This window comes from Trachemys scripta, chromosome 2 (genome assembly GCF_013100865.1).
Source record: "Trachemys scripta elegans isolate TJP31775 chromosome 2, CAS_Tse_1.0, whole genome shotgun sequence".
Classification (NCBI taxonomy): domain Eukaryota; kingdom Metazoa; phylum Chordata; order Testudines; family Emydidae; genus Trachemys; species Trachemys scripta.
Genome location: NC_048299.1, coordinates 204,609,849 through 204,630,695, shown reverse-complemented (window position 1 = coordinate 204,630,695; position 20,847 = coordinate 204,609,849). Strand labels below are relative to the sequence as shown.

Genomic DNA, 20,847 nt, shown 5'->3' with positions numbered 1-20,847 from the left:
GTCCAGCCTGCAGTAGCTCTTGGCTGGTGACATCTCCCTGCATGGGGCTCTGCCCCGGGCCCCCTCAGTCTTCCCAGCTGCTCACCGCACCTGGCTCCAGACTGCTCCAGCTCCAGTCCAGCCTCACTCTATCTCCAGCACAGCTCCCTGGGCTGCTCCTCTGGCTCTGGCTTTGGCTGGCAGGGCTCTCTGCTCCTCAGCTCGGGCTGATGCTCTCTCCTTAGCTCGCCCTGCCTGCTCTGGCCCAGGCAGTTCCAGCTCACATGGAGGATGGGACCCGGGGCCTCCTGACTCCCTCATTGCCTACCCTGTCAATCAGACTGACCTGGAGCGTTGGCATCTCCCCATCGCCCCTCGGGATGGTCAGTCTCAGGGTCCTGATTTCTCAGCAGCCCTTCCTCTGCCTTTTCGTACTGGGAGAGGGCCAACCAAAAAAACCCCACTAAGTTTCAGTAAGGGGCCAACCGTCCAACAAAGGTGGATGATGGATAGCCGTGCACCGTTGTGTGGTGTGATGGGATGTTCACCTCACACTGGCCCTGAAAGGGTTAAGGCAGACTGAGAAGGGGATTAATTAACCCAACAGGCCACAGCTGAGGGAAGTCAGGTGACTAAGCAATCCCCTGATTGAATGAGGAAACCCAGCTGAGGAGGAAGGAGCTGGGCTGGGACTATAAAAACAGGGAATTGGAAGCAGAAAGGGCTGCTGGGAGAGTCTACAGTCATGTTCTAGGAGAAGGGAGGCATGTTTGGTGGCTGCAGTGACAGGTTGCCTGCAGTTGCTCCCTGGGAAGAGGGAGTAGTGAATCTGGCAGACCCAGAAAGTTAGGAAAGAGATCAGGGAAATGCAGCATGGTCTGGGGTGGCACAAACCTTGACTGCTGACTAGACAGTCCCTGAACTGCAACCTGAGGTAAATTGTGGGCCTAGGTTCCCTAACCAGCCACTGGGGTTAGGGAAGTGGTACTGGTGGGACAGTGAATGGGAAGACTGTGTAGTACTGCTGGTGAGGAAAGACTTTCCAACCCTGGAAGGAGAAAAGACATATAGTTACCTGGCTGGAGGGCTAACTCACGAAGAGGGAGCAGCAGCAGCTCATGCAGTCAGAGGGGCTCCAGACCCAGAGAGAGAGAGGCAGAGGATGGTGTGCAAGAAGGGTTGACCTTGTGAGCTATTCCCCAGAACAATTAGGAGAAGATGTCATCCTAGCAGTGAGTGGAGCACCCCATCACATGTGGGTAGAAAAACTGTGATATAATCAATGTAATTACACATGACTGGTGGGGCATACTGCAGTGAGCATTGTGAGTGCTGAACAGTGCACTGGACAACTGAAATCTGTAAATTGTTCCTCTATCTGGTTGCTAAACTACTGAACTCCACCTTCCCCCACCATACTGTACTGCTCCAGTATTGCAAAGTGCATATCCAGTCACTCAACCCAATCAATCATCACATGCACCATTTTACAATGAAAAAACTGGACAAGCTTTATTCTAACATTACTAACAATCCAATTAGACCAGAACTTTTAAAGGTATAGTTCCAGAAAATTAGAAAGATCTCAGAGTAACTGAGTGCTTTCTCAGTTTGGACACATTTATTGTGTTTCTTTGCTTAAAATGCCAGCTTTCTGCTCTTTTTGAAGAAAGGACAGATTTTTGTTTAATAAACAATACTTTTGCACATGTATAGTGCTTTTCATCCAAGGCCCTCTTAGAACTTTACAGATATTATCCTTAGTGAGTGTAAATTGGCATAGTTGCATTTGAAATAAATAGTGCTAGGACAATTTACACCAGCTAAGAATCTGGCTCACTAAGTCAAAACACACCTCCCCTTGAGGCAGGGAGGTATTATCACCATTTTATAGCTATTTTAAAGCACAGAGAGAATGATTTGTTAAAGATCACACAGCAAATCGGTATGAAAACTGGGAATAGACCGCAGAAAATCTGAGTTCTCCTGTTTGCCCCCTTCCCTCATTGGCCCTGGGGAGAACAGGATTGCTTACACTGTCTTCAGCATGCTCATGACACTTGCTGCTCTGAATTAAGATAATGACAATTGACTAGATGTGTTTCAGGGTAAGGGTTCACCTTCCTCTGCAACTTCAGAGATTGTCTGCGACTGGAGCTGGCACACCGGATTGGATTGACCCAGTGCTCTGAGGTGGGACAAAGGATCTTCTTTCTCGATCCCTAGCTGATGTGCCCAGCCCACATGCTCAGATTTCCATACAGATAACCAGATTTGAAATCAGAAAGGAATTTTCCGCCCAGGTAGATTGGCAGGGACTTCAGGGTTTGTCACATCCCTCTGCAGTATGGGGTGTTGTTCGCCTGCTGGGATCATGTGGGCATAACTCACCTAATTAATTCTCTGCAATTGCAGGGGCATCAAGCATTGGTGCCACCTCAGTCTCTCCTGTTCTCTCCCTGTGGTACATAGTTTACAGCATTTCAGTCCTCAGAAAACTAATCTATCATTATTTTTACACAATCCAACATGATAAGCACTTTACAGAAAAAATTGAAAGATGTGGTCCCTGCCCTGTAAAGATTAGTCTGCTTTTAGACAAGACAAGACGGGGGTGACAAACAGGGAGAGTGAGGAAGGATGACTGTTACAACAATATGATCCCACAGTTACTAAGCCTAGGCATGTGAAAATCATTATTTCAAAGATTAATAGATTTTTAAGGCCAGACGGGACCATTTGATCATCTGTCTGACTTACTGTATAACACAGGCCATAGAATTTCACCCAGTTATCCCTTTGAGCTCAGTAAGTTGTTTGACTAAAGCATGTCCTCCAGAAAGGCATCCAGTCTTGATCTGAAGACATTAAGAGACGGAGACTCCACCATTTCCCTTGGTAGTTTGTTCCAATAACTAATCATCCTCACAGTTAAAAAAATGTGTGCTTGGTTTCTAATTTGAATTTGTCTAGCTTTAACTTCCAGCCATTGTGTCTTGTTATGCCTTTCTCCACTAAATCAAAGAGCCCTTTAATAACTGGTATTTCTCCCTGTGAAGGTACTTACACCAGGTTCAAGTCACCTCTTGGTTTTCTTTTTGCCAAGCTGAACTGATTGAGCTCATTAAGTCCCCCAATGTAACTTCCCAAAAGCATTGCTTACTGAGTGAACAGCACTTGTTCATACTTGAGGCCAAAGCAAAAAGACTTCTTTGTGCAAGCAAGGCATCCTTTTGCACCCTTCCTGAATTTAAGAAATTGTCTTAAAATTAATAAGAGCCAATCTCTGTGAAGAACAGAACTCATGAAGATGGCACTTTAAAGAAGACAGCTGGTTACATTGGGCACTTGATTCAGTTTCTGCCTTGCTTAAGATATTTTCTGCAACTATTAGTGAATATCTTTTTTAAATCTGGTATTTATTATTGTGTAGGTATGATTCTTTAGATCATAATACGGTAGAATCCTCTTGATTGGGACAAATCAATGGATGGCCAATAACCATGATTAAATGAAAATTCTAGTCAAAATGAGGCCCTTAAACTAAGGAATTTGCAATGATGTCAAATGACAGAATACTCTTCTAAATAACAATAAAAGAATAAAATGGATATTCACTATAATTTACATTTCATATTTCTTTTTCTCCTCTTTTAATATTTATTTGGTAACTTCTGCCTTAATACCAGTGTAACGAGATGCAGCTACCATACACTGAATTCTAGACAGCTAGGTCTGCTTATGCCTGTGCTGAATTTGGCCTTAGATCTCAGAATTTACTCCATTAATACTTTGGAAACTGGTCCATTATGAGGAATTTAGGCTCATATTGTCCTAGTTAAACAGCAGTCATTACAATCCTATATCATTAGGCTAAATTGGTTCTCTGGGAGTGGTGCTAATTAGGCACATACCAATGATGAATTGTATCCTTCATTCCTTGTACAATCAAAACGTATTAGTTATATTGTACCCAAAATGTGTAGGTGCTGAAGTGGATAGGGTGGTGGAGGGGAGGTTTCCTCTCCGGGATGAACGGTCTGATCAGCTGATATGTGTGGTGGTGATGATGGTGCTACCGCTTCAGAAGGCATAGCCTTCTGCGTGTGGCCCCAAGGTACTGGGGGAGGGCTGGCGGTAGCTGCTGCCCGTGTCCTGCCGGAGACACAGCCCTGTTCAACAGGTTTCAGAGTTACAGCCGTGTTAGTCTGTATCCGCAAAAAGAAGAACAGAAGTACTTGTGGCACCTTAGAGACTAACAAATTTATTAGAGCATAAGCTTTCGTGGACAACAGAAGCACTGTTGAAAAAATCCACAATGTCCTCGGCTGTCTCCTCCTCCCTCCCAGTCTTTACTAATTGGGGATACAAAGGAGCTGAGGGGGTCGATGAGGTAGAGGGAGTTGATGAGGTAGTTTGGGTAAAGGGACATCCGGTTGTCTTGCATTTAGTTTTTAAATCCTGCACTTGGATTTTTAACTTTTCCTGGGAGTCCTTTAGACTCCGCACTTGAGACTCATGGACAGGGCTGGCTCTAACTTTTTTGCTGCCCCAAGCAGCAAAAAAAAGCGCCGTCCCACCGAGCGCCCCTCCCTCCCCCCAGCCAAGCGCTGCACCGCCGGAACCCCCTGCCGAGCGTGCCTCTTGTCTGGTGCCTTGGGGTTCAAAGGGGAACGCTCCGTAGTGATTGCCGCTGTATCCAAGTCATGGCACCAAATAGTGGAAGAAAACCAGTCCTCACTCTGCATTTGTTAGCAACAAGTCAGAAACAGTTTATTGCGAGCAATTGCAATGGAAGCCTGAGGTCGGAGTGGGGGCCTCCCTGACCTTAGGCAGATCTTCACTCTACAAGCAGCATAAGACAAGCATTTATACCTTCCCCTTGCATACATCAATCGGCTAATGGTTATCCTTTGTTTATACAAACTCCCTCCAGACACTACTTTGTCTCAAGGTTTCTCCTTAAATCAGCATTCCATTCTTATCAACTAAAGCCAGGCGACAAGTGAGGCGTGAAGCAGCATCTCTTACAACTCTTGCGTTATTAGGGTTAGGATTATACTTCACTCTATCCTTAAACCTGACTAAAACATTTGCCCTGCTTTAATTTTGCTTCCACAGTCTCTTTCCCAGGGACACTTCTGTAGCAGCCTTTGAAAATATATGCCTTGTGTTGTCCCAATTTTAAATAAACGGTATTAATAAAAGAAAGGGATCCTGCTCTGTGAATAAAATTCATAAATTAAAGGAATAGTGCACAATCAGGCAAAAGTTGCTGTTGAATTTAACATGATACTATTAAGAGAAAAGAAAACTAATGCACTGAAAATTATCAAACTATTGGCAAATTTACATATTGCATCCTTGACTAATGCCATCTATGAAACAAACATATCTACTATATTATTGAAAATGAGATCAGAACAAGCTAAACTAAAATAAGGTGGAGGAGCTTCTGTTGTAAGTCTTTTAGTTGGCTCTCAAAGAAGACTCTGACTGGGCTGGTGGCACAAACCTTTTTGGGCACAATATTTTCATGAAAGCCTTCCGAAACCTAACATGGCAGAGAGGGTAGAGGAAAGGATTTACAGAGGAATTAAGCCACAAAAGCCAAAATGTTATATCATACAAGATTTCGTTGATACACTCTCCACAGCAGGCTCCACGAATTATCATAAGTAATGAATATGGTGCCCAGCAAATGGCAAAGACACAGACAATTATGGCAAGTGACTTAGCAATTTTTTTGTCCCTGTTCAATTTTGACCTGGTATTCACTTTGAGGGCTACTGACTGATCATTGTCAGGGGTTATGGAATAGCCTCTGGACCGATGTGAACTGTCAGTCACCTGTGACTGCCCCTGTGTCCTGGAAGTAGTAGAAAGACTGTCCTCTGTTTCTGAATCAGGAAAAGAAGCTTCTTCCTTCAAAGAACAATGGTCAGCCATCAAGACATTCTTTCCTGTTGGAGGTACAGACACCTGTTTGCTGATGCTGACTGTGCTCAGGAGCCTGTTTCTCTTGCGTTTTTGTATATCCCAGTAGATGCGCATGTTGAAATAGGCCACAGAGATACAAGGTGTGAAGAACTCAAAGGTTGAGGCACACAGGAGAAAGTACCAGTTGTAGTAGAATTCAGCATCGCATTTTCCATCGGGTATGATGCTGTTGCCGACCACCTGTTCCCAAATGAGGATTGCAGGGCCATAGATTAAGAATGCAAAGACCCAGACTGCCACCATCTTAACAATAGTCTTTGACATCATTCCCTGTTGAATCCTATATGTCACCTAGAAGTAAAATTAAAAGACCCCATGTCAGTCACACATTGTGTTCTTTTTATAACTAGTATAAGTACTTTGTAAAAACTTTGGGAAATTAAGAATAATATTTGTACTGTAGGTCTCCAGATGTCCGGAACATCTGTGTTTATATAAAGCCCTGAAAAACTTTATTAATCTTGGGCTCAAGCACTATAGCCTACTGTATGCTTGAGATTTGGTGGGAAATTTGAGATGGATACACCATCCACTGGAATGAATGAATGAGTAATAGAAATGGTTTGATGGCATCACCACTACAATAAGGAAATAACAAGGAGTCAGCTTCTGATTCATGAAAACATTGAATCTCAGAGGTGAACTAAGAGTTGGGGGTGGAGGGTTACTCCCACTGTAATAGAAAAGTAACCATGACGGCTTCCAAGCACTAGATAGTATCTAAATGTGAATATTTGTTTTTCTTTGCCATAGAATAAAATTTATCCCCCCCCCCCCCACCCAGATCTCCTTATATTTCTTAAAGGAAGGAAATTCAATCATTTAGATGTTGTGTTATGGTACTTTCTTTATCATTTAAATGGCCGCTCAGATTCCTTTAGTTGTTTAGATTTTTATGCCTTACCACATTTTATTTTTTTTAAGTATCCAGCAGCAAAAAAAGTTGCCAGTGCAACCTCAATTCAGATCCCTTGTGTGTAAGCATTATGACATAGTCTTTAATAACATTATCTCACACTATTTTTTCCACAGAACCCCAACTCACTCAGTGCACAGGATGTATGATACTTCCTGAATGAGCAGCTTTCAATATTTTGGGGGATTTTTTTTCCTCATTTTTCAGTGACTGGCCCCAGGCCGTATTTACTGCACACTATTCAAACCCTGCTCTGAAGACAGAATTAGTAATTTCCTTATGGGCTTGTCTGTGGTGCTAATCACTATAATAGCTGAGTGCTTCACCTGGGAAGTGAGACGGTATTATTATTATTCCGATTTTACAGATGGGGAGCTGAGGCACAGAGACAATGGCAAAAGTATCCAATTTTGGGTGCACAGTCCAAAGTGCCTATGGACTGATTTTTTTTTTTTCAGAGAACCGTCCATTTTATAATACTTTGTTTGTTCAAAGTACAGCTCCCATTGACTTCAGCTATAGCTGTGAGTGCTCAGGACTCTGCAAATCAGATCCCAGGTGTCTCAGTTTGGGACACAGACAGTGAAGAATACACAGTTAAGTGACCACCTGTGAAAAGTCTGGTGTAAGTGACTTGCCTAGTATCACATATGAGCTCTGTGGCAGAGGCAGGGATAGAATCCACGTTCCCAGGACAGCATTCAACTGCCTTAACTGGGAGACCCTCCTTTCTATTCCTGCCATCACCTGCCCCATTCACTACACACCTTCCAATCCTCCCTCTTGGCAGAGGGTGTGGGCCTTTGGTTCTGGGCAGGCCTACTCCCAGCGTCCATATGCAGCAATTGCAGTAAAAGACCTGCTCCACCCCTGCAAGATGTTCACTGTAGATGGAATTGTCAGAGAATTCAGTTGCCAAACTAACAATTCTCTACCGAGCCTGTGCAAACAGATTTTCAGAGGCTCTTAAGTTGGACCAATTTTCACAGGAATAGCAAAAAAACACGCTCCTGAAAGTAGGGCAACCGTCATACCAAATTCCAAGTCTCTGCTCCAATGAACGGAGGAGCTAGAGCTTCTGAACGAAACACTCAAAAAAAATTTTATCATTGTCAAAACAAAGTATTATCCCTATCCTTATTCTGAGAAATGACTGAACTGTTAGCTGAAACTTTCAACATCAGCAAAAAAATTCACCCTGAGGAAGACAGCCAACACAGAAAACTTCAGCCTGGATGGCAAAAGTTTGGCAAAGTTATAAGTTACATGAAAATAGGATCTTATAATGTCAGGCAACCTTAACTATAGGCATTATTACGTGTGCCACCTATAATTTAGATTAGCCAAAGTCACTGGCCTGGGAGTCTGGAAATCTATTTCCAATTCTGCCATTGACTAATTGACTTTAGATGAGTCACTTAAATTCTTTGTTGGATAATGCTTATCCACCTTTGTAAAGTACCTTCCAATCTATGGATGAAAAGTGTTATATAAGTGTTAAGTATTATCATAAATACACAATTACATCTAAACATCATGAGACATGCAAAGCTAACTATGAATGTTCTACTCACAGCTTTAGTAACTGACAGGAACCGATCATAGCTGATAAGGACGATGCTAAAGGCTGAAGCTGTGCACATAAGATAGTCTACAACTAGCCAGAGTTTGCAGAGAGGTCTTCCAAACATCCACTTGTCTTTCAGGATGTAAGGGATATACAGGGGGATACAGAATGCACCTATAGAGAAAAATCATAAATAAACAATCAAGTTGTTATAGTCAGGACTGCAGATGGTACACCTCTACCTCGATATAACGCTGTCCTCGGAAGCCAAAAAATCTTTCCGTGTTATAGGTGAAACCGCGTTATATCGAACTTGCTTTGATCCACCGGAGTGCGCAGCCCCGCCCCCCTGGAGCACTGCTTTACCGCATTATATCCAAATTCGTGTTATATCAGGTCGCGTTATATCGGGGTAGAGGTGTACTGACAAGAACACAGAACAATTTTTGTGGTACCCAATTAAAAAAACCGCAGATTGGAATTTACAGATTGAAGTTCTTGTATTCTCATGAAATTAGTTAATGGGTTCCTTATACTTGATCTCCACAATGTTTTTATGCACTGTTAATGCTCTGGCAGGCATAATATAGCACTTATTATTAGTATTTTCCAGACTTTGATCACAACTTAAAGGAAAGAGTAGCTAGCCAGTGGTGGGCAACCTGAGGCCCACAGGCCACATACAGACCATCAGGGTAATCTGATCGCGGGCCGCGAGACATTGTGCTGACATTGACCATCCACAGGCACGGCCCCCCGCAGCTCCCAGTGGCCGTGGTTCACCGATCCCATTTAATGGGAGCTCCGGGAAGCGGCAGCCAGCACATCCCTGTGGCCCATCACTTCCCGCAGCTCTCATTGGCTGGGAACAGTGAACGGAGCCAACAACAAAAGATAAAAAGATTTTATAGTTTCCTATACATACTCAGACTAGCATTTTCCACTGATCATAATCCCCTTTTTGGCATTGAGCTGATAAGGTATTAGACTGGAACACACATGAAGCAATCTCAACACCCATGCTGAACCTAAATTTAGGTTCCTAAAACCACATGTAGGCACTTAAGTCTGCTTTTCAAAGATGATGAACACCTGTACTTCTCATCATCTTCAATGGGATTAGATGATGCTTAGGACCTCTGAAAAATCAGGTTACTTTTATTTAGATGTCTCAATATGGAGTTAAGAACCTATCTTTACACATATAAGTTTGAAAATGGTGTCCTCACTTGCAATCTCGCATCCTTAGTTAGCAAACAGGATGGACAAGATGTGAGTTGTCTGTTTCTAACACTTCTTACTGACTCAGAAGATTTCAGGCCCACAGGAAATTTGAAAGGAAAGTAGGAAACATTAAGGCAGCCTGAGGGGACTTGGAGCTCTCTGCTTAAACCTAGAAACAAAAGTCTCTGAAAAAACTGTCAACCACTGAGAAGAACATGTCTGTGCAGAAGGCCTGAGCTATGGAACAGCAAATACAGATGGGAGGGTGGTCAATGTGGAGTCCAATGCCCTGGATATCAACATGGACACTCTTGGTTTCACCTCTATGCCAGTCCCAGAATTAGATGGAATGCCATCGGTAAAGGAGGCGGGACTGGTACCTAAGGTTTTAAAGGCTAAAGTGGAATGACTTAAATACTCTGATGAAAAGAGGTGCTACATATTCAGAACATGCATTGGACACTGCTTGGAGTGGTATAGATGGCTCAGTAGGAGGTTCTCCTTCTCCTGGTTCAGTGAACTAATGACTCTGCATTGCACTGGAAAATGGAAAGCACTGGTCTGCAGAAAGGGCTATCTTGGGAACGGGCTGAAAATCAAGGTGCCCCATCAGGACATTTATGACAACTCAAAATATGGTGCCCTCTCTAATCTCCTAAACCAAAAGTTTCAAAAATGGGAGCTACAGTAACTCCTCACTTAAAGTCATCCCGGTTAATGTTGTTTCATTGCTGATCAATTAGGGAACATGCTCGTTTAAAGTTGCGCAATGCTCCTTATAACATTGTTTGGCAGCCGCCTGCTTTGTCCACTGCTTGCAGAAAGAGCAGCCCATTGGAGCTAGCTGGTGGGGGCTTGGAACCAGGGTGGACAGGCAGCCCCCCATCAGCTTCCCACTCCCCTAAGTTCCCTGTGCAGCAGCCGCCCAGCAGGCTATCAATTGCCGGCAGTTCAGCTGTCCCTCCCCTCACTGCAATGTGCTGCTCCTACCCTCTGCCTTGGAGCTGCTGCCGGGAGCCTTCTGCTGTGCAGGGGTGGGGAAAGAGGGGTGCTAATGTCAGGGTGTCCTCACCCCCCCTGCTCCTGCACCCCACTTACCCCATCTCCATAGAGAAAGGGGGGACATAACAGGGCTCAGGATGGAGGGAGCTTGCTAGCAGCAGCTGCTGTCTCAACTTGCTGATTTACTTAAAAAGGCAATGTACTTAGAGTGGTGTCAGGGTACTTAAAGGGTTAATGTGCATCTCTCTCTCTCTCTCTCTCTCTTCCCACCCACATTGTGTGTGTCTCTGTCTGCCATGCTTTCTCCAGTCCCTTCATTTGTGCTGCCTGGTAGAGTGTGAGGCTACATTAACAACAATGTGTTAACCCTTGAGGGCTCAGCCGAGTGCTAGTTCATCATTTAGCAGCAAGGCATTCCCTGGGAAATATCCTACCCTCTGACTCCACCACCTCACCAAGCTTCACAATCATCATTGCTGTGTACAGTATTAAATTGTTTGTTTAAAACTTATACTGTGTGTGTGTGTGTGTGTAGTCTTTTGTCTGGTGAAAAAACTTTCCCTGGAACCTAACCCCTCCTATTTACATTAATTCTTATGGGGAAATTGGATTTGCTCAACATCGTTTCGCTTAAAGTTGCATTTTTAAGGAACATAGCTACAACGTTAAGCGAGGAGTTACTGTACAGCTAAGCTGCTACATCATATTTAGGCATGATCATAAGTGGTCTGAGTTTCAAAAGAGCTGAATGGCCACATGAATCCCATTAAGATCACCCTACAGATATATACACCTATTCACGTAAAATAGCATTCACCTAAGTAGGAGCTGCTGGGTGCTCAGCACTTTTGAAAAGTAGGCCAATTGTTTAGGTGGCTGTATGGATTTAGGAACCTAACATTAGGTTTCTACTTTTTTAAAAATTAGGGGGCTTTCTAATTAATTGAAAAAGAAATATTTTGACTCTGCCTCCTGCCCTATAACTATATTTCAGTGCGTGTGGTGATCCCACTGGACAATGCTTGCAAAGTCATTTATTAATATGGTTCCTCTGCAACTCATATAAATTTGCTGCAATACCTGTCAGTGTGTCACATTCCTGAAGGATAACATTTCGGTAGGATGCTACCACCACATAGTAAATTAAATAAGTTGCCTTGAAATAGCACATGCTACTATACAAGATCATGGTAATACTGTTGGAAACAGTGAGTTGCACACAACTCACATTAAGGTCCTTACAGTCTCTCTTAATAAATATCCAGCTGGTACATGTCAACTTCTATAATTTGCATGCAGAACCATTTGATTAATTTACATTAATAATGACTGTCTGTTAGCATCAATCTCTATTCTGTGCATGGATAATGTTGGCAACACATTTTGACATATATAGTTCATATAATTTGTATACTGTTTGTAATACGTAGTTCAAATATTAGCACTGCCAAATTGTACAGCATGAACTGCTCCTATATTATTCTTTGGGGGATGAAATTCACTCCTGGCAGAGGCTCAGCATAAAGCCTCATTAAATCCCTCTGAAATACTTAGGAGCAATTTATGAGCATGCTCCCATTCTTATCTCTGAAACCTGCCATCTCAGCCACCATTCCTTTGGAGTCCATAAACACTGCTTCTTATATGGCCAGTGGGGTTACTGTTGAAAGCTGAGAAGTGTTCCCTGCTCTTCAGTGGATTGAGTACACAATCTCTACAGCATTCCCAGCCTGATAGCTCCAGGCCCTGAAGTCTGGGTGGGACCAGAACCAGAACCCCATTAATGGGAGCACTTCAGCTAATTCCCAGCACTGAAAATGCACCCCTTCCCAAACAGTGCATATTATAGGAGTATATATTGTGTATGTCATAAATCTAACATTTAAATTATCCCCATTAATGCTGTTATGTTCTGAGGAGCAAAGACTAGTTCCTTTTAAAATGTATTACAGCAATATGACACTGTGCATTCCTAGGGCTCCTTTACTTATCAGTACAGTACACTAGAGCACTAGGGTCTAGATCAGGGGTGTGCAAACTATGGCCCGGGGGCCACATCCAACCCTCCAGCCAGTTTAATCCTGCCCTCTATCTCCTGCTGGGGAACAGGGTCTGGGGCTTGCCCTGCTCCCACGCTCCAGCCGGGGACCGGGGTTGGAGGCCGCTCCACGCACGCGTGCCAAGGCTCCTGGAAGCAGCAGCATGTCCCCCTCCGGGTCCTATGTTTAGGGGGAGCCAGGGGCTCCGCGCACTGCCACCGCCCCAAGCACCACCCCCGCAGCTCCCATTGGCCAGAGGGAGGACATGCTGCTGCTTCCAGGAGCTGCTTGTGGTAAGCCCAGAGCCTCCACCCCTTCCCCAACCCTGATCTCGCTCCCACACCCCAGCCCCCTACCCCAGCCCAGAGCCCCCTCCCGTACCCTGAACTCCTCATTTCTGGCCCCACCACAGAGCCCGCACCCACAGCTAGAGCCCTCACCCCCTCCTGCACCCCAACCCCAATTTCGTGAGCATTCATGGCCTGCAATACAATTTTCATACCCAGATGTGGCCCTCGGCCAAAAAGTTTGCCAACCCCTGGTCTAGATCCACAAAGGGATTTTAGGTGCCTAAATTCCTGAGGTGCCTAAGTTTCCATGAGCAAAGTCCCCATGGCACCTACATTTCTTGGTACGCATGTGCAAAGCTACCTAAGTTCTGATGCCCAGCTCACACCTAAGCCACTTTGGGATCCTGAAACTGCATTCCCCTGCCTACCTCACCTATGGGGCCTGATCCAGTAGGCATTGTGAGAGGCTGCCTACAAGCAAGCCTACTGCATCAGGCCCTGTCCAAAACAGAGGAGGAACTATCACCCTCAATTATACACAATAGGCCAGTGGTTAGAGCACTCATGGGATACGGGAGACTGCAACTCAGATCCTTACTCTGCCTGATTCAGAGCAAGGACTTGAACCTCAGTTTCATACCTCTGTGCCCTAATCACTGGGCTATAGAGCATTCTGAGATAGGTTTCTCTCAATCTCTGACCTGGTTTAGGTGCCTAACTCCAGGAGGGGTTCACAGCTGTGAATCTCAAGTGGAGTTAGGTGCCTGCCTCTGATCCAGGCTTAGGTGCCTAATTCCCTTTGAGGGATGGAATTTAAAGCATACACCTCTCTTCAGCATTTCACTCCTCATTAGCTTAAGGTTTCTTGCTCAGCATGCTGGCTTCTGAGAATCCCATTCCTAGGCACCCATCTCACCCCGTGCATTGTATAGGGAGCCGAGACACCTAACTCGGGGTTGAGGATCCAGTGGGCAGCAGGACACCTAAAGACAGGCATTGCAGCGAGGAGCTTATATCCTTTTTGTGGCTGTAGCCCTAGGTCTTCAGCCTCATGCCTCTGAATACCACCTGAGGCATACAACAATCACCCAGAACTTCATTGCTGATCTTGTGTTATTGCTTAAGTAAAATAAGCAGGATGTAAATATGTTAATTACAGAAAATTCAGTTGTGCCTTCAAAAAATATTTAACATTCTTGAAATATTAACTCTTGTTAAAAACTATTGTTCTGCGTTTACAATGATTTAATTCTCTTCTATCAATGATAGCTCTTCTACATATTTGTTTAAATGCTATAGTGGAATAATTTGGATTCCAACAATCAATTTTAATTTATTTCAAGCATAGTTTTTAAAAGGTGCATGTGTGTGTGTGTGTGTGGCATCAACCCGCTGAAATGATTAATAATTGATTATTTATTCTTTTCATATGTCCTTAAGCCTGCAGCCAGATACAGAGATGAACAGTAGAATACTTGCAAAAACTGCCTAGCGCTAGTCAGTTGGCTGACTCAGTAAATGGAATGATGCAGCATATGTACTCCTGGAAAAAATAACTTGTAATTCTTAAACTTTTGGCTACTAGTTAATTTCAACCAAATACAGAAAAACTGAATGGAATTTGCAATATATACAAGATCTACTGGTTAACATATACTGTGCTCCATCTGACAATCTATGATGAAAAGCAAAAATTCCAAGTTTTAAAGATGTGTGAGGGTTAATTAAAACCAGTTACAAACAATAACCCCTAGGCAGCAATGGTTTCACATCCATTCTACATAGAATAGTTGCTCTCTTTTCTGGACCAAACAACTTTCACATTGCTAAAAGATCGGTTTCTCTTTCTAATATATTTCTGAGAACTAATAGCCTGCTAAAGTACTTTATGCAGCTTCCACCCCATTATCTGATCTTAGGTATATGTTCAGGAAATTTGCTTAAGAGAAACAACATAATGAAATAAATCTTTCTTTGCCATAAACTATAAAATGAATATTACATTTGCTTCATTATCGTAACTTACCCACTAAAAAGTCTGAAATAGCAAGATTAAGAAATAAATAATTACTCCGATGCCGAAGATCTTTGTTCACCAAAAAAGCCAGGATGACCAAGCCATTTCCAAGCACTGTAATAAGAGCTATCAAACCCATAAGAATTCCCAGAAATACCATTGCAACCAATGAAAATTTTGAACCCACGTCCGATGTGGATGAAGTCATGTTTCGATCTGTAGCACATTTGTTATACATATTGTCCATCTACTTCAGGCTCTTTTCTGAAGAAACAATACAGTAACTGTTTCTGTTAATGAAGATTAAAAATTAAGATACTGGATACTGAAAAGCAAATAATGAGCATCCAAAATGATTTCATAAAGTAAAAAAAAAAATGATTGCAAGATTCTGATGCTTGGTAAATCTAGATTTTGCACAGCTTCCTTGTTTTCAAAAGCATAGTCCATATAGCTGAAATATCCTGAAAAATGAATCTGCAGAAGTATCACCAGTAAACAGGAAGTAGAGTTTTCAAATGCTAGTTTTAAAATGCAGTGACTGTGTGACGTTCCCCTCTGGTGTTGTGTGGACTGGTGATCTGGTAGGTCACTCCAGTCCTTGACTCTGGGAGCCAGCCTTACCCTGCTCTGCTGTGAGAACCCCCACTCCTGGGCTGTTCACAGACAGCCTTTGGCATGTAAGCTGCTCCCAGCTACTTGCAACCGAATGACACTAGTCAATATCTCTGGTCCCAGACACAACCCTAGGAACCTCCATCTTGCAGTGCCCAGTTATGCCCGCTGGATGCTGCAAGCTTATATGAGTTCATCAATTTAACAAAGAAATTGATATGTACCAGGCTTGTTATCTCAAGGGGAGTCTCTGACACGCTTCAAACCAAACGCACTGCTTCAGGTAGAATAAACAGATTTATTAACTATAAAGATAGATTTTAAGTTATTATAAATCAAAGCATAAGTCAGATTTGGTCAAATGAAATAAAAGCAAAACACATTGTAAGCTGATTTTAACACTTTCAATGCCCTTACAAACTTAGATGCTTCTCACCACAGGCTGTCTGGTTGCCCTTCAGCCGGGCTCTCCCCTTTGATCAGTGCTTCATTCGCTTGGTGGTGGTGTCTGTGGATGGAGGTGGAAGAGAGAGGAAGAGCATGGCAAGTATCTCTCCCTTTTATCATGTTCTTTCTTCCCTCTTGCCTTTGCGCCCCCCTTCAGGGTCAGGTGAGCATTACCTCATCGTAGTCCCAAACTGACCAAAGGAAAGGGGGTGACTCACTTGAGAGTTCAAGAGATCCTTTGTTGCTGCCTAGGCCAGTGTCCTTTGTTCCTGTGAGGTGGGCTGAGTTTGTCCCATACATGCCCTGATGAGGTGTGAACTGCCACTCTGCTCTTGGAGAGTTTTTCCTGGTCTTGTTTTAAAACATGAGGACACATTTTCAGCCTCATAACCATATACATGAAATTACAACCTATCATAGGTGCTGACTCTGTGGGTGCTCCGGGGCTGGAGCACCAACAGGGAAAAATTAGCGGGTGCACTGCACCCACCGGCAACCAAGCTCCCCACTCCTATTCTCCTTTTCCTCCCCTCCCAGCGTGCCGCATCCCTGCTCCGCCCTCTCCCTCCCAGCACTTCCCGCCCCCCTGCTGCCTAACAGCTGTTTGGTGGTGCTTAGGACTTTCTGGGAGGGAAGGGGAGGAGCGGGGACGTGGTTCGCTCGGGGGAGGAGGCGGAGAAGAGGCAGGGCAGGGACGGGGACTTGGAGGAAGGGGGTGGAATGGGGGTGGGGTGAGGGCAATGCAGGGACGGGAAGAGGCAGGGCCAGGGGTGTGGGGGGTATTGAGCACCCACCAGGCAGAGGGGAAGTTGATGCTTATGCAACCTATAACATTATTATAACAACAATCACTATAACATCACTATAACAACAATGTTCAGTGCATTATGAGCCTTCCAAAGACACCCAACATGACAGACTTTGCATTGGATACCACGCAATCATATTACAAGGATGAACATGGGGGTGCTGGGTGTTCCCTCGAGGTACAGAGTGTCACACTGTGTTTCCTTCAGGCTGATCCTTATCAATGGAGGTCAGAAAAGCTGTCTCGAAAAATTGCTTTCTTGCTCACTCTTATTATACACAAGAATTTTTGATGTTTAGCATAGTGTGTGCACCAGATTTTCTCTGGAATTTGTTTCCCATTTACATGTATTTGGAGGGACTTAATTCTAGGGAAGAAAAATAGGTTTAATTTCGAATTTCTTCAGTATTTATTTAGCAACAACAAATTATTATTTCTATTGCTGTAGGACTGAGGTCCCATTTGCTTGATGATGTACAACCATATAAAATGATGTTGTCCATGTCGTGGAGATCAGAATTTTTTTTTTTTTAATATTTTCCTGTTTATGCAGTCTCTATTGTTCAAAGCTCATATACAGCAAAATTATATCTGAGATCTCTTGGACTGATGTTAACCAATACGGGTCTAATCCTGCACCCACTGACAGGCATTGACTTCCGTGAACTAGGATCAGAAGCTAACTTCCTAAAAACAGGGGAGAAATCCTGGCCCTGTTGAAGTCAGTGAGAGCTTTGCTTTTGGCTTCAATGGGGCCATGACTTCGTAGGGCTGGTGATAGAAATGGAGTGCCAATTGTGTGCACAGATTCTATTTTTATTTGTGCATAAGCCACTCATTAGAAGCTGTGAAACAACTCTGAAAAATCAAGCCACTTTTATTCAGAAGCTTAAAAATGGTTTATAGGGTCTAACTTTAAGTACCCAAGTTTGCAAATGCTGATCTCAAGCTTTGACTCTAGTGACCCATCTTCAAAATGGGAATACAAAGATTTACTCTATAGGGTGTTGGAGTAAATTCATTATTGCTTGCAAAATGCTTTCAGATAATCATTGTATAGGAGGCACTATAGCAGGGTTGGCAAACTATGGCCTGCGGGCCAGATCTGGCCCGTCAGGAGTTTGGATCTGGCCCGCGGGTCTGCCAGCCCCGTGGTGCCACAGGCCCTGCGCCACTCCCTGAAGTGGCCAGCACTGCATCCTGCAGGCTGCAGGCCCTGCAGGCCCTGGGGGAGGGGGGACAGAGGGCTCCGGGAACGGGGAACCATGGCCAATGGGAGCTTCAGGGGAGGTACCTGCAAGCAAGGGCAGCGCATGGAGCCCTCTGCCTCCTCCCCCCCGTCCACAGGGACGTGGTACCGGCCACTTCTGGAAGCCTGCCCTAGCCCCGCTGCGCACCGCTGCCACCCAGGAGCCACTCCAGGTAAGTGGTGCCAGGCTGGAGCCTGCACCCCGAACCCCTCCTGCACCCCGCACCCCAATCCCCTGCCGCACCCCTCCTGCACCGAGCCCCCTGCCGCACCCCAACCCCCTGCCTTGATCCCCCTGCTGTGCCTCGCACCCCTGCTGCACCCTGACCCCTGCCCTGAGCCCCTGCCGCACCCCAACCCTCTGCCCTGAGCCCCCTGCTGTGCCTCGCACCCCAGCTGCACCCCAACTCCTTGCCTTGAGCCCCCTCCCACACTCCTCCCTGCATCCCTGCCCTGAGCCCCCCTCGCACCCCAACCCCTTCCCTGAGCCCACTCATATACCCCGTACCCCTCCTCTGCACCTACCCCTTCCTCTGAGCCCCTTCCTGCACACTGCACCCCCTCCCACACCTCCTCCCGTACCCCAACCCCCTGCCCCAGCCCTACATTCATGGCCCTGCATGCAATTTCCCCACCCAGATGTGGCCCTCAGGCCAAAAAGTTTGCCCACCCCTGCACTATAGACATGCAAAACATTATTATTCATACAAAATCTGCACACTATGTAAGTAATATCAGAATGTAAACTATATACGATACTCACTTCTGCTTTGAGCATTATCTCATTTCCAAGCATCATTGTGCAAACCACAGATCTTAACAACTGCTAAGCAGTGCTGCAAACTGTTTTCTTCACCTTGCTACCATATACTGAAGTTTGATCTAAACTAAGCTAACTGGATCTAATTCAACATGGGATTATCTGGTTGAAAATGAAAAGGAATAGCATCCCACTATTTCCATATATAGTAATAGAAATGACAGCTTTCATTTAGACATGTGAAAATGTAAGAGACCCGCTTACCACTAGAATTTTTCTTCCTTTTATGCGTACATTAGCAAAGAAATCCATTAACTTAGACACCCAGGTTAACTTTGTCAGGAGTTTGGAAATATCTTTTTGTTGGATGTTTGACGATTATAAGACTCAAGCAATGCTTAATAGGACAGAAAAGTACCAAATACAGAGCTAGTTCTGCCTTCTAACTGCTTCCTTTTTAGATCAGTCTTTAAAGGCAAAAACATTACAATAACTCCTCACTTACTGTTGTAGTTATGTTCCTGAAAAATGCAACTTTAAGTGAAATGATGTTAAGCAAATCCAATTTCCCCATAAGAATTAATGTAAATGGGGAAGTGGGGTTAGGTTCCAGGGAAATTTTTTTGGCCAGACAAAAGACTATATATAGATAGATACACACACACATATACACAGTATGAGTTTTAAACAAACAATTTAATATTGTACACATCAGGGCTGGCTTTAGGCCGATTCAACCAATTCCCCTGAATTGGGCCCCGCGCCTAAGAGGGCCCCGCGCTGGAGCCCCAGGCCCTTTAAATTGCCACCAGAGCCCCACTGCTGGAGCCCTGGGGTAGGGCTGTGGGGCTCTGCGGGCTATTTAAAAAGTCTGGGGCTCCCGTTGCTTCTGCCGCTCCGGTCCTTTAAATAGCCGCTGGAGCCCCACTGCTTCCCCAGGGCTCCCAAGGCTATTTAAAGGGCCGGGGCAGTAGAAGCAGGGGAGCCCCGGGCCCTTTAAATAGCCCCCAGAACCCTGGGGTAGCGGGGGCTCTGGGGGCTATTTAAGGGGCCGGGGCTCCAGCTGCCTCTACTGCACCCCCGACCCCCTGCCCGCACCAGCCCCACACCCCCTGCCCTGCCCGCAGCCAGCCCGTCTCCAGCCAGCCCTGCACTCTACCCGCAGCCAGCCCCTGCTGCACCCCCTGCCCTGCCTCCAGCCCTGCACCCCCTGCCCTGCCTGCACCAGCCCCGTCTCCAGCCAGCCCCACACCCCCTGCCCTACCTGCAGCCAGCCCGTCTGCAGCCAGCCCGGCACCCCCTGCCCACAGCCAGCCCTGCCGGGGCCCCGCCGAAAATGTTCGAATTGGGCCCTGCATTTCCTAAATCCGGCCCTGGTACATGATTGTGAAGCTTGGTTGAGGTGGTGAAGTCAGAGGGTGGAAGAGGGTGGGATATGATGAACTAGCACTTGGCTGAGCCCTCAAGGGTTAACACATTGTTATTAATATAGCATCACACTCTACAAGGCAGCTCGAATGGAGGGAGGGGAGACAGCATGGCAGATAGAGACTGAGACACACACCGTGCATGTGTGTGTGTGTGTGTGTGAGAGAGCGAGACAGACACACACACACTGCGTGTGTGAGATGCGCATTGCCCCTTTAAGCACGCTGACACCACTCTATGTACATTGCCCTTTTAAGTAGATCAACAAGTTGAAACAGCAGCTGCTGCTAGCAAGCTCCCTTTCTCCTGAACACCCCTCTTCTTCCCCCTCCTCCCGCACAGCAAGCAGGAGGCTCCTGGGAGCTGCTCCAAGGCAGAGGGCAGGAGCAGCACACAGCAGTGTGGGGTGGGACAGCTGAACTGCTGGCAATTGATAGCCTGCTGGGTGGCTGCCGCACAGGGAACTTAGGGGAACGGGGAGCTGCTGGTCCACCCTGGTTCCAAGC

General features: G+C 45.3%; 1 protein-coding gene across 1 annotated transcript; it reads right to left on the bottom strand.

Moving 5' to 3' along the window:
* Positions 1-4,735: 4,735 nt before the first annotated feature.
* Positions 4,736-15,631, bottom strand: HRH4 (histamine receptor H4). Its single transcript, XM_034762788.1, has 3 exons — positions 15,044-15,631; positions 8,470-8,636; positions 4,736-6,270 (listed from the first exon to the last, which is right to left on the bottom strand). The coding sequence occupies exons 1-3, from the start codon at positions 15,279-15,281 to the stop codon at positions 5,449-5,451; spliced, it is 1,227 nt and encodes a 408-aa protein (XP_034618679.1). The 5' UTR covers positions 15,282-15,631; the 3' UTR covers positions 4,736-5,448.
* Positions 15,632-20,847: the final 5,216 nt, after the last annotated feature.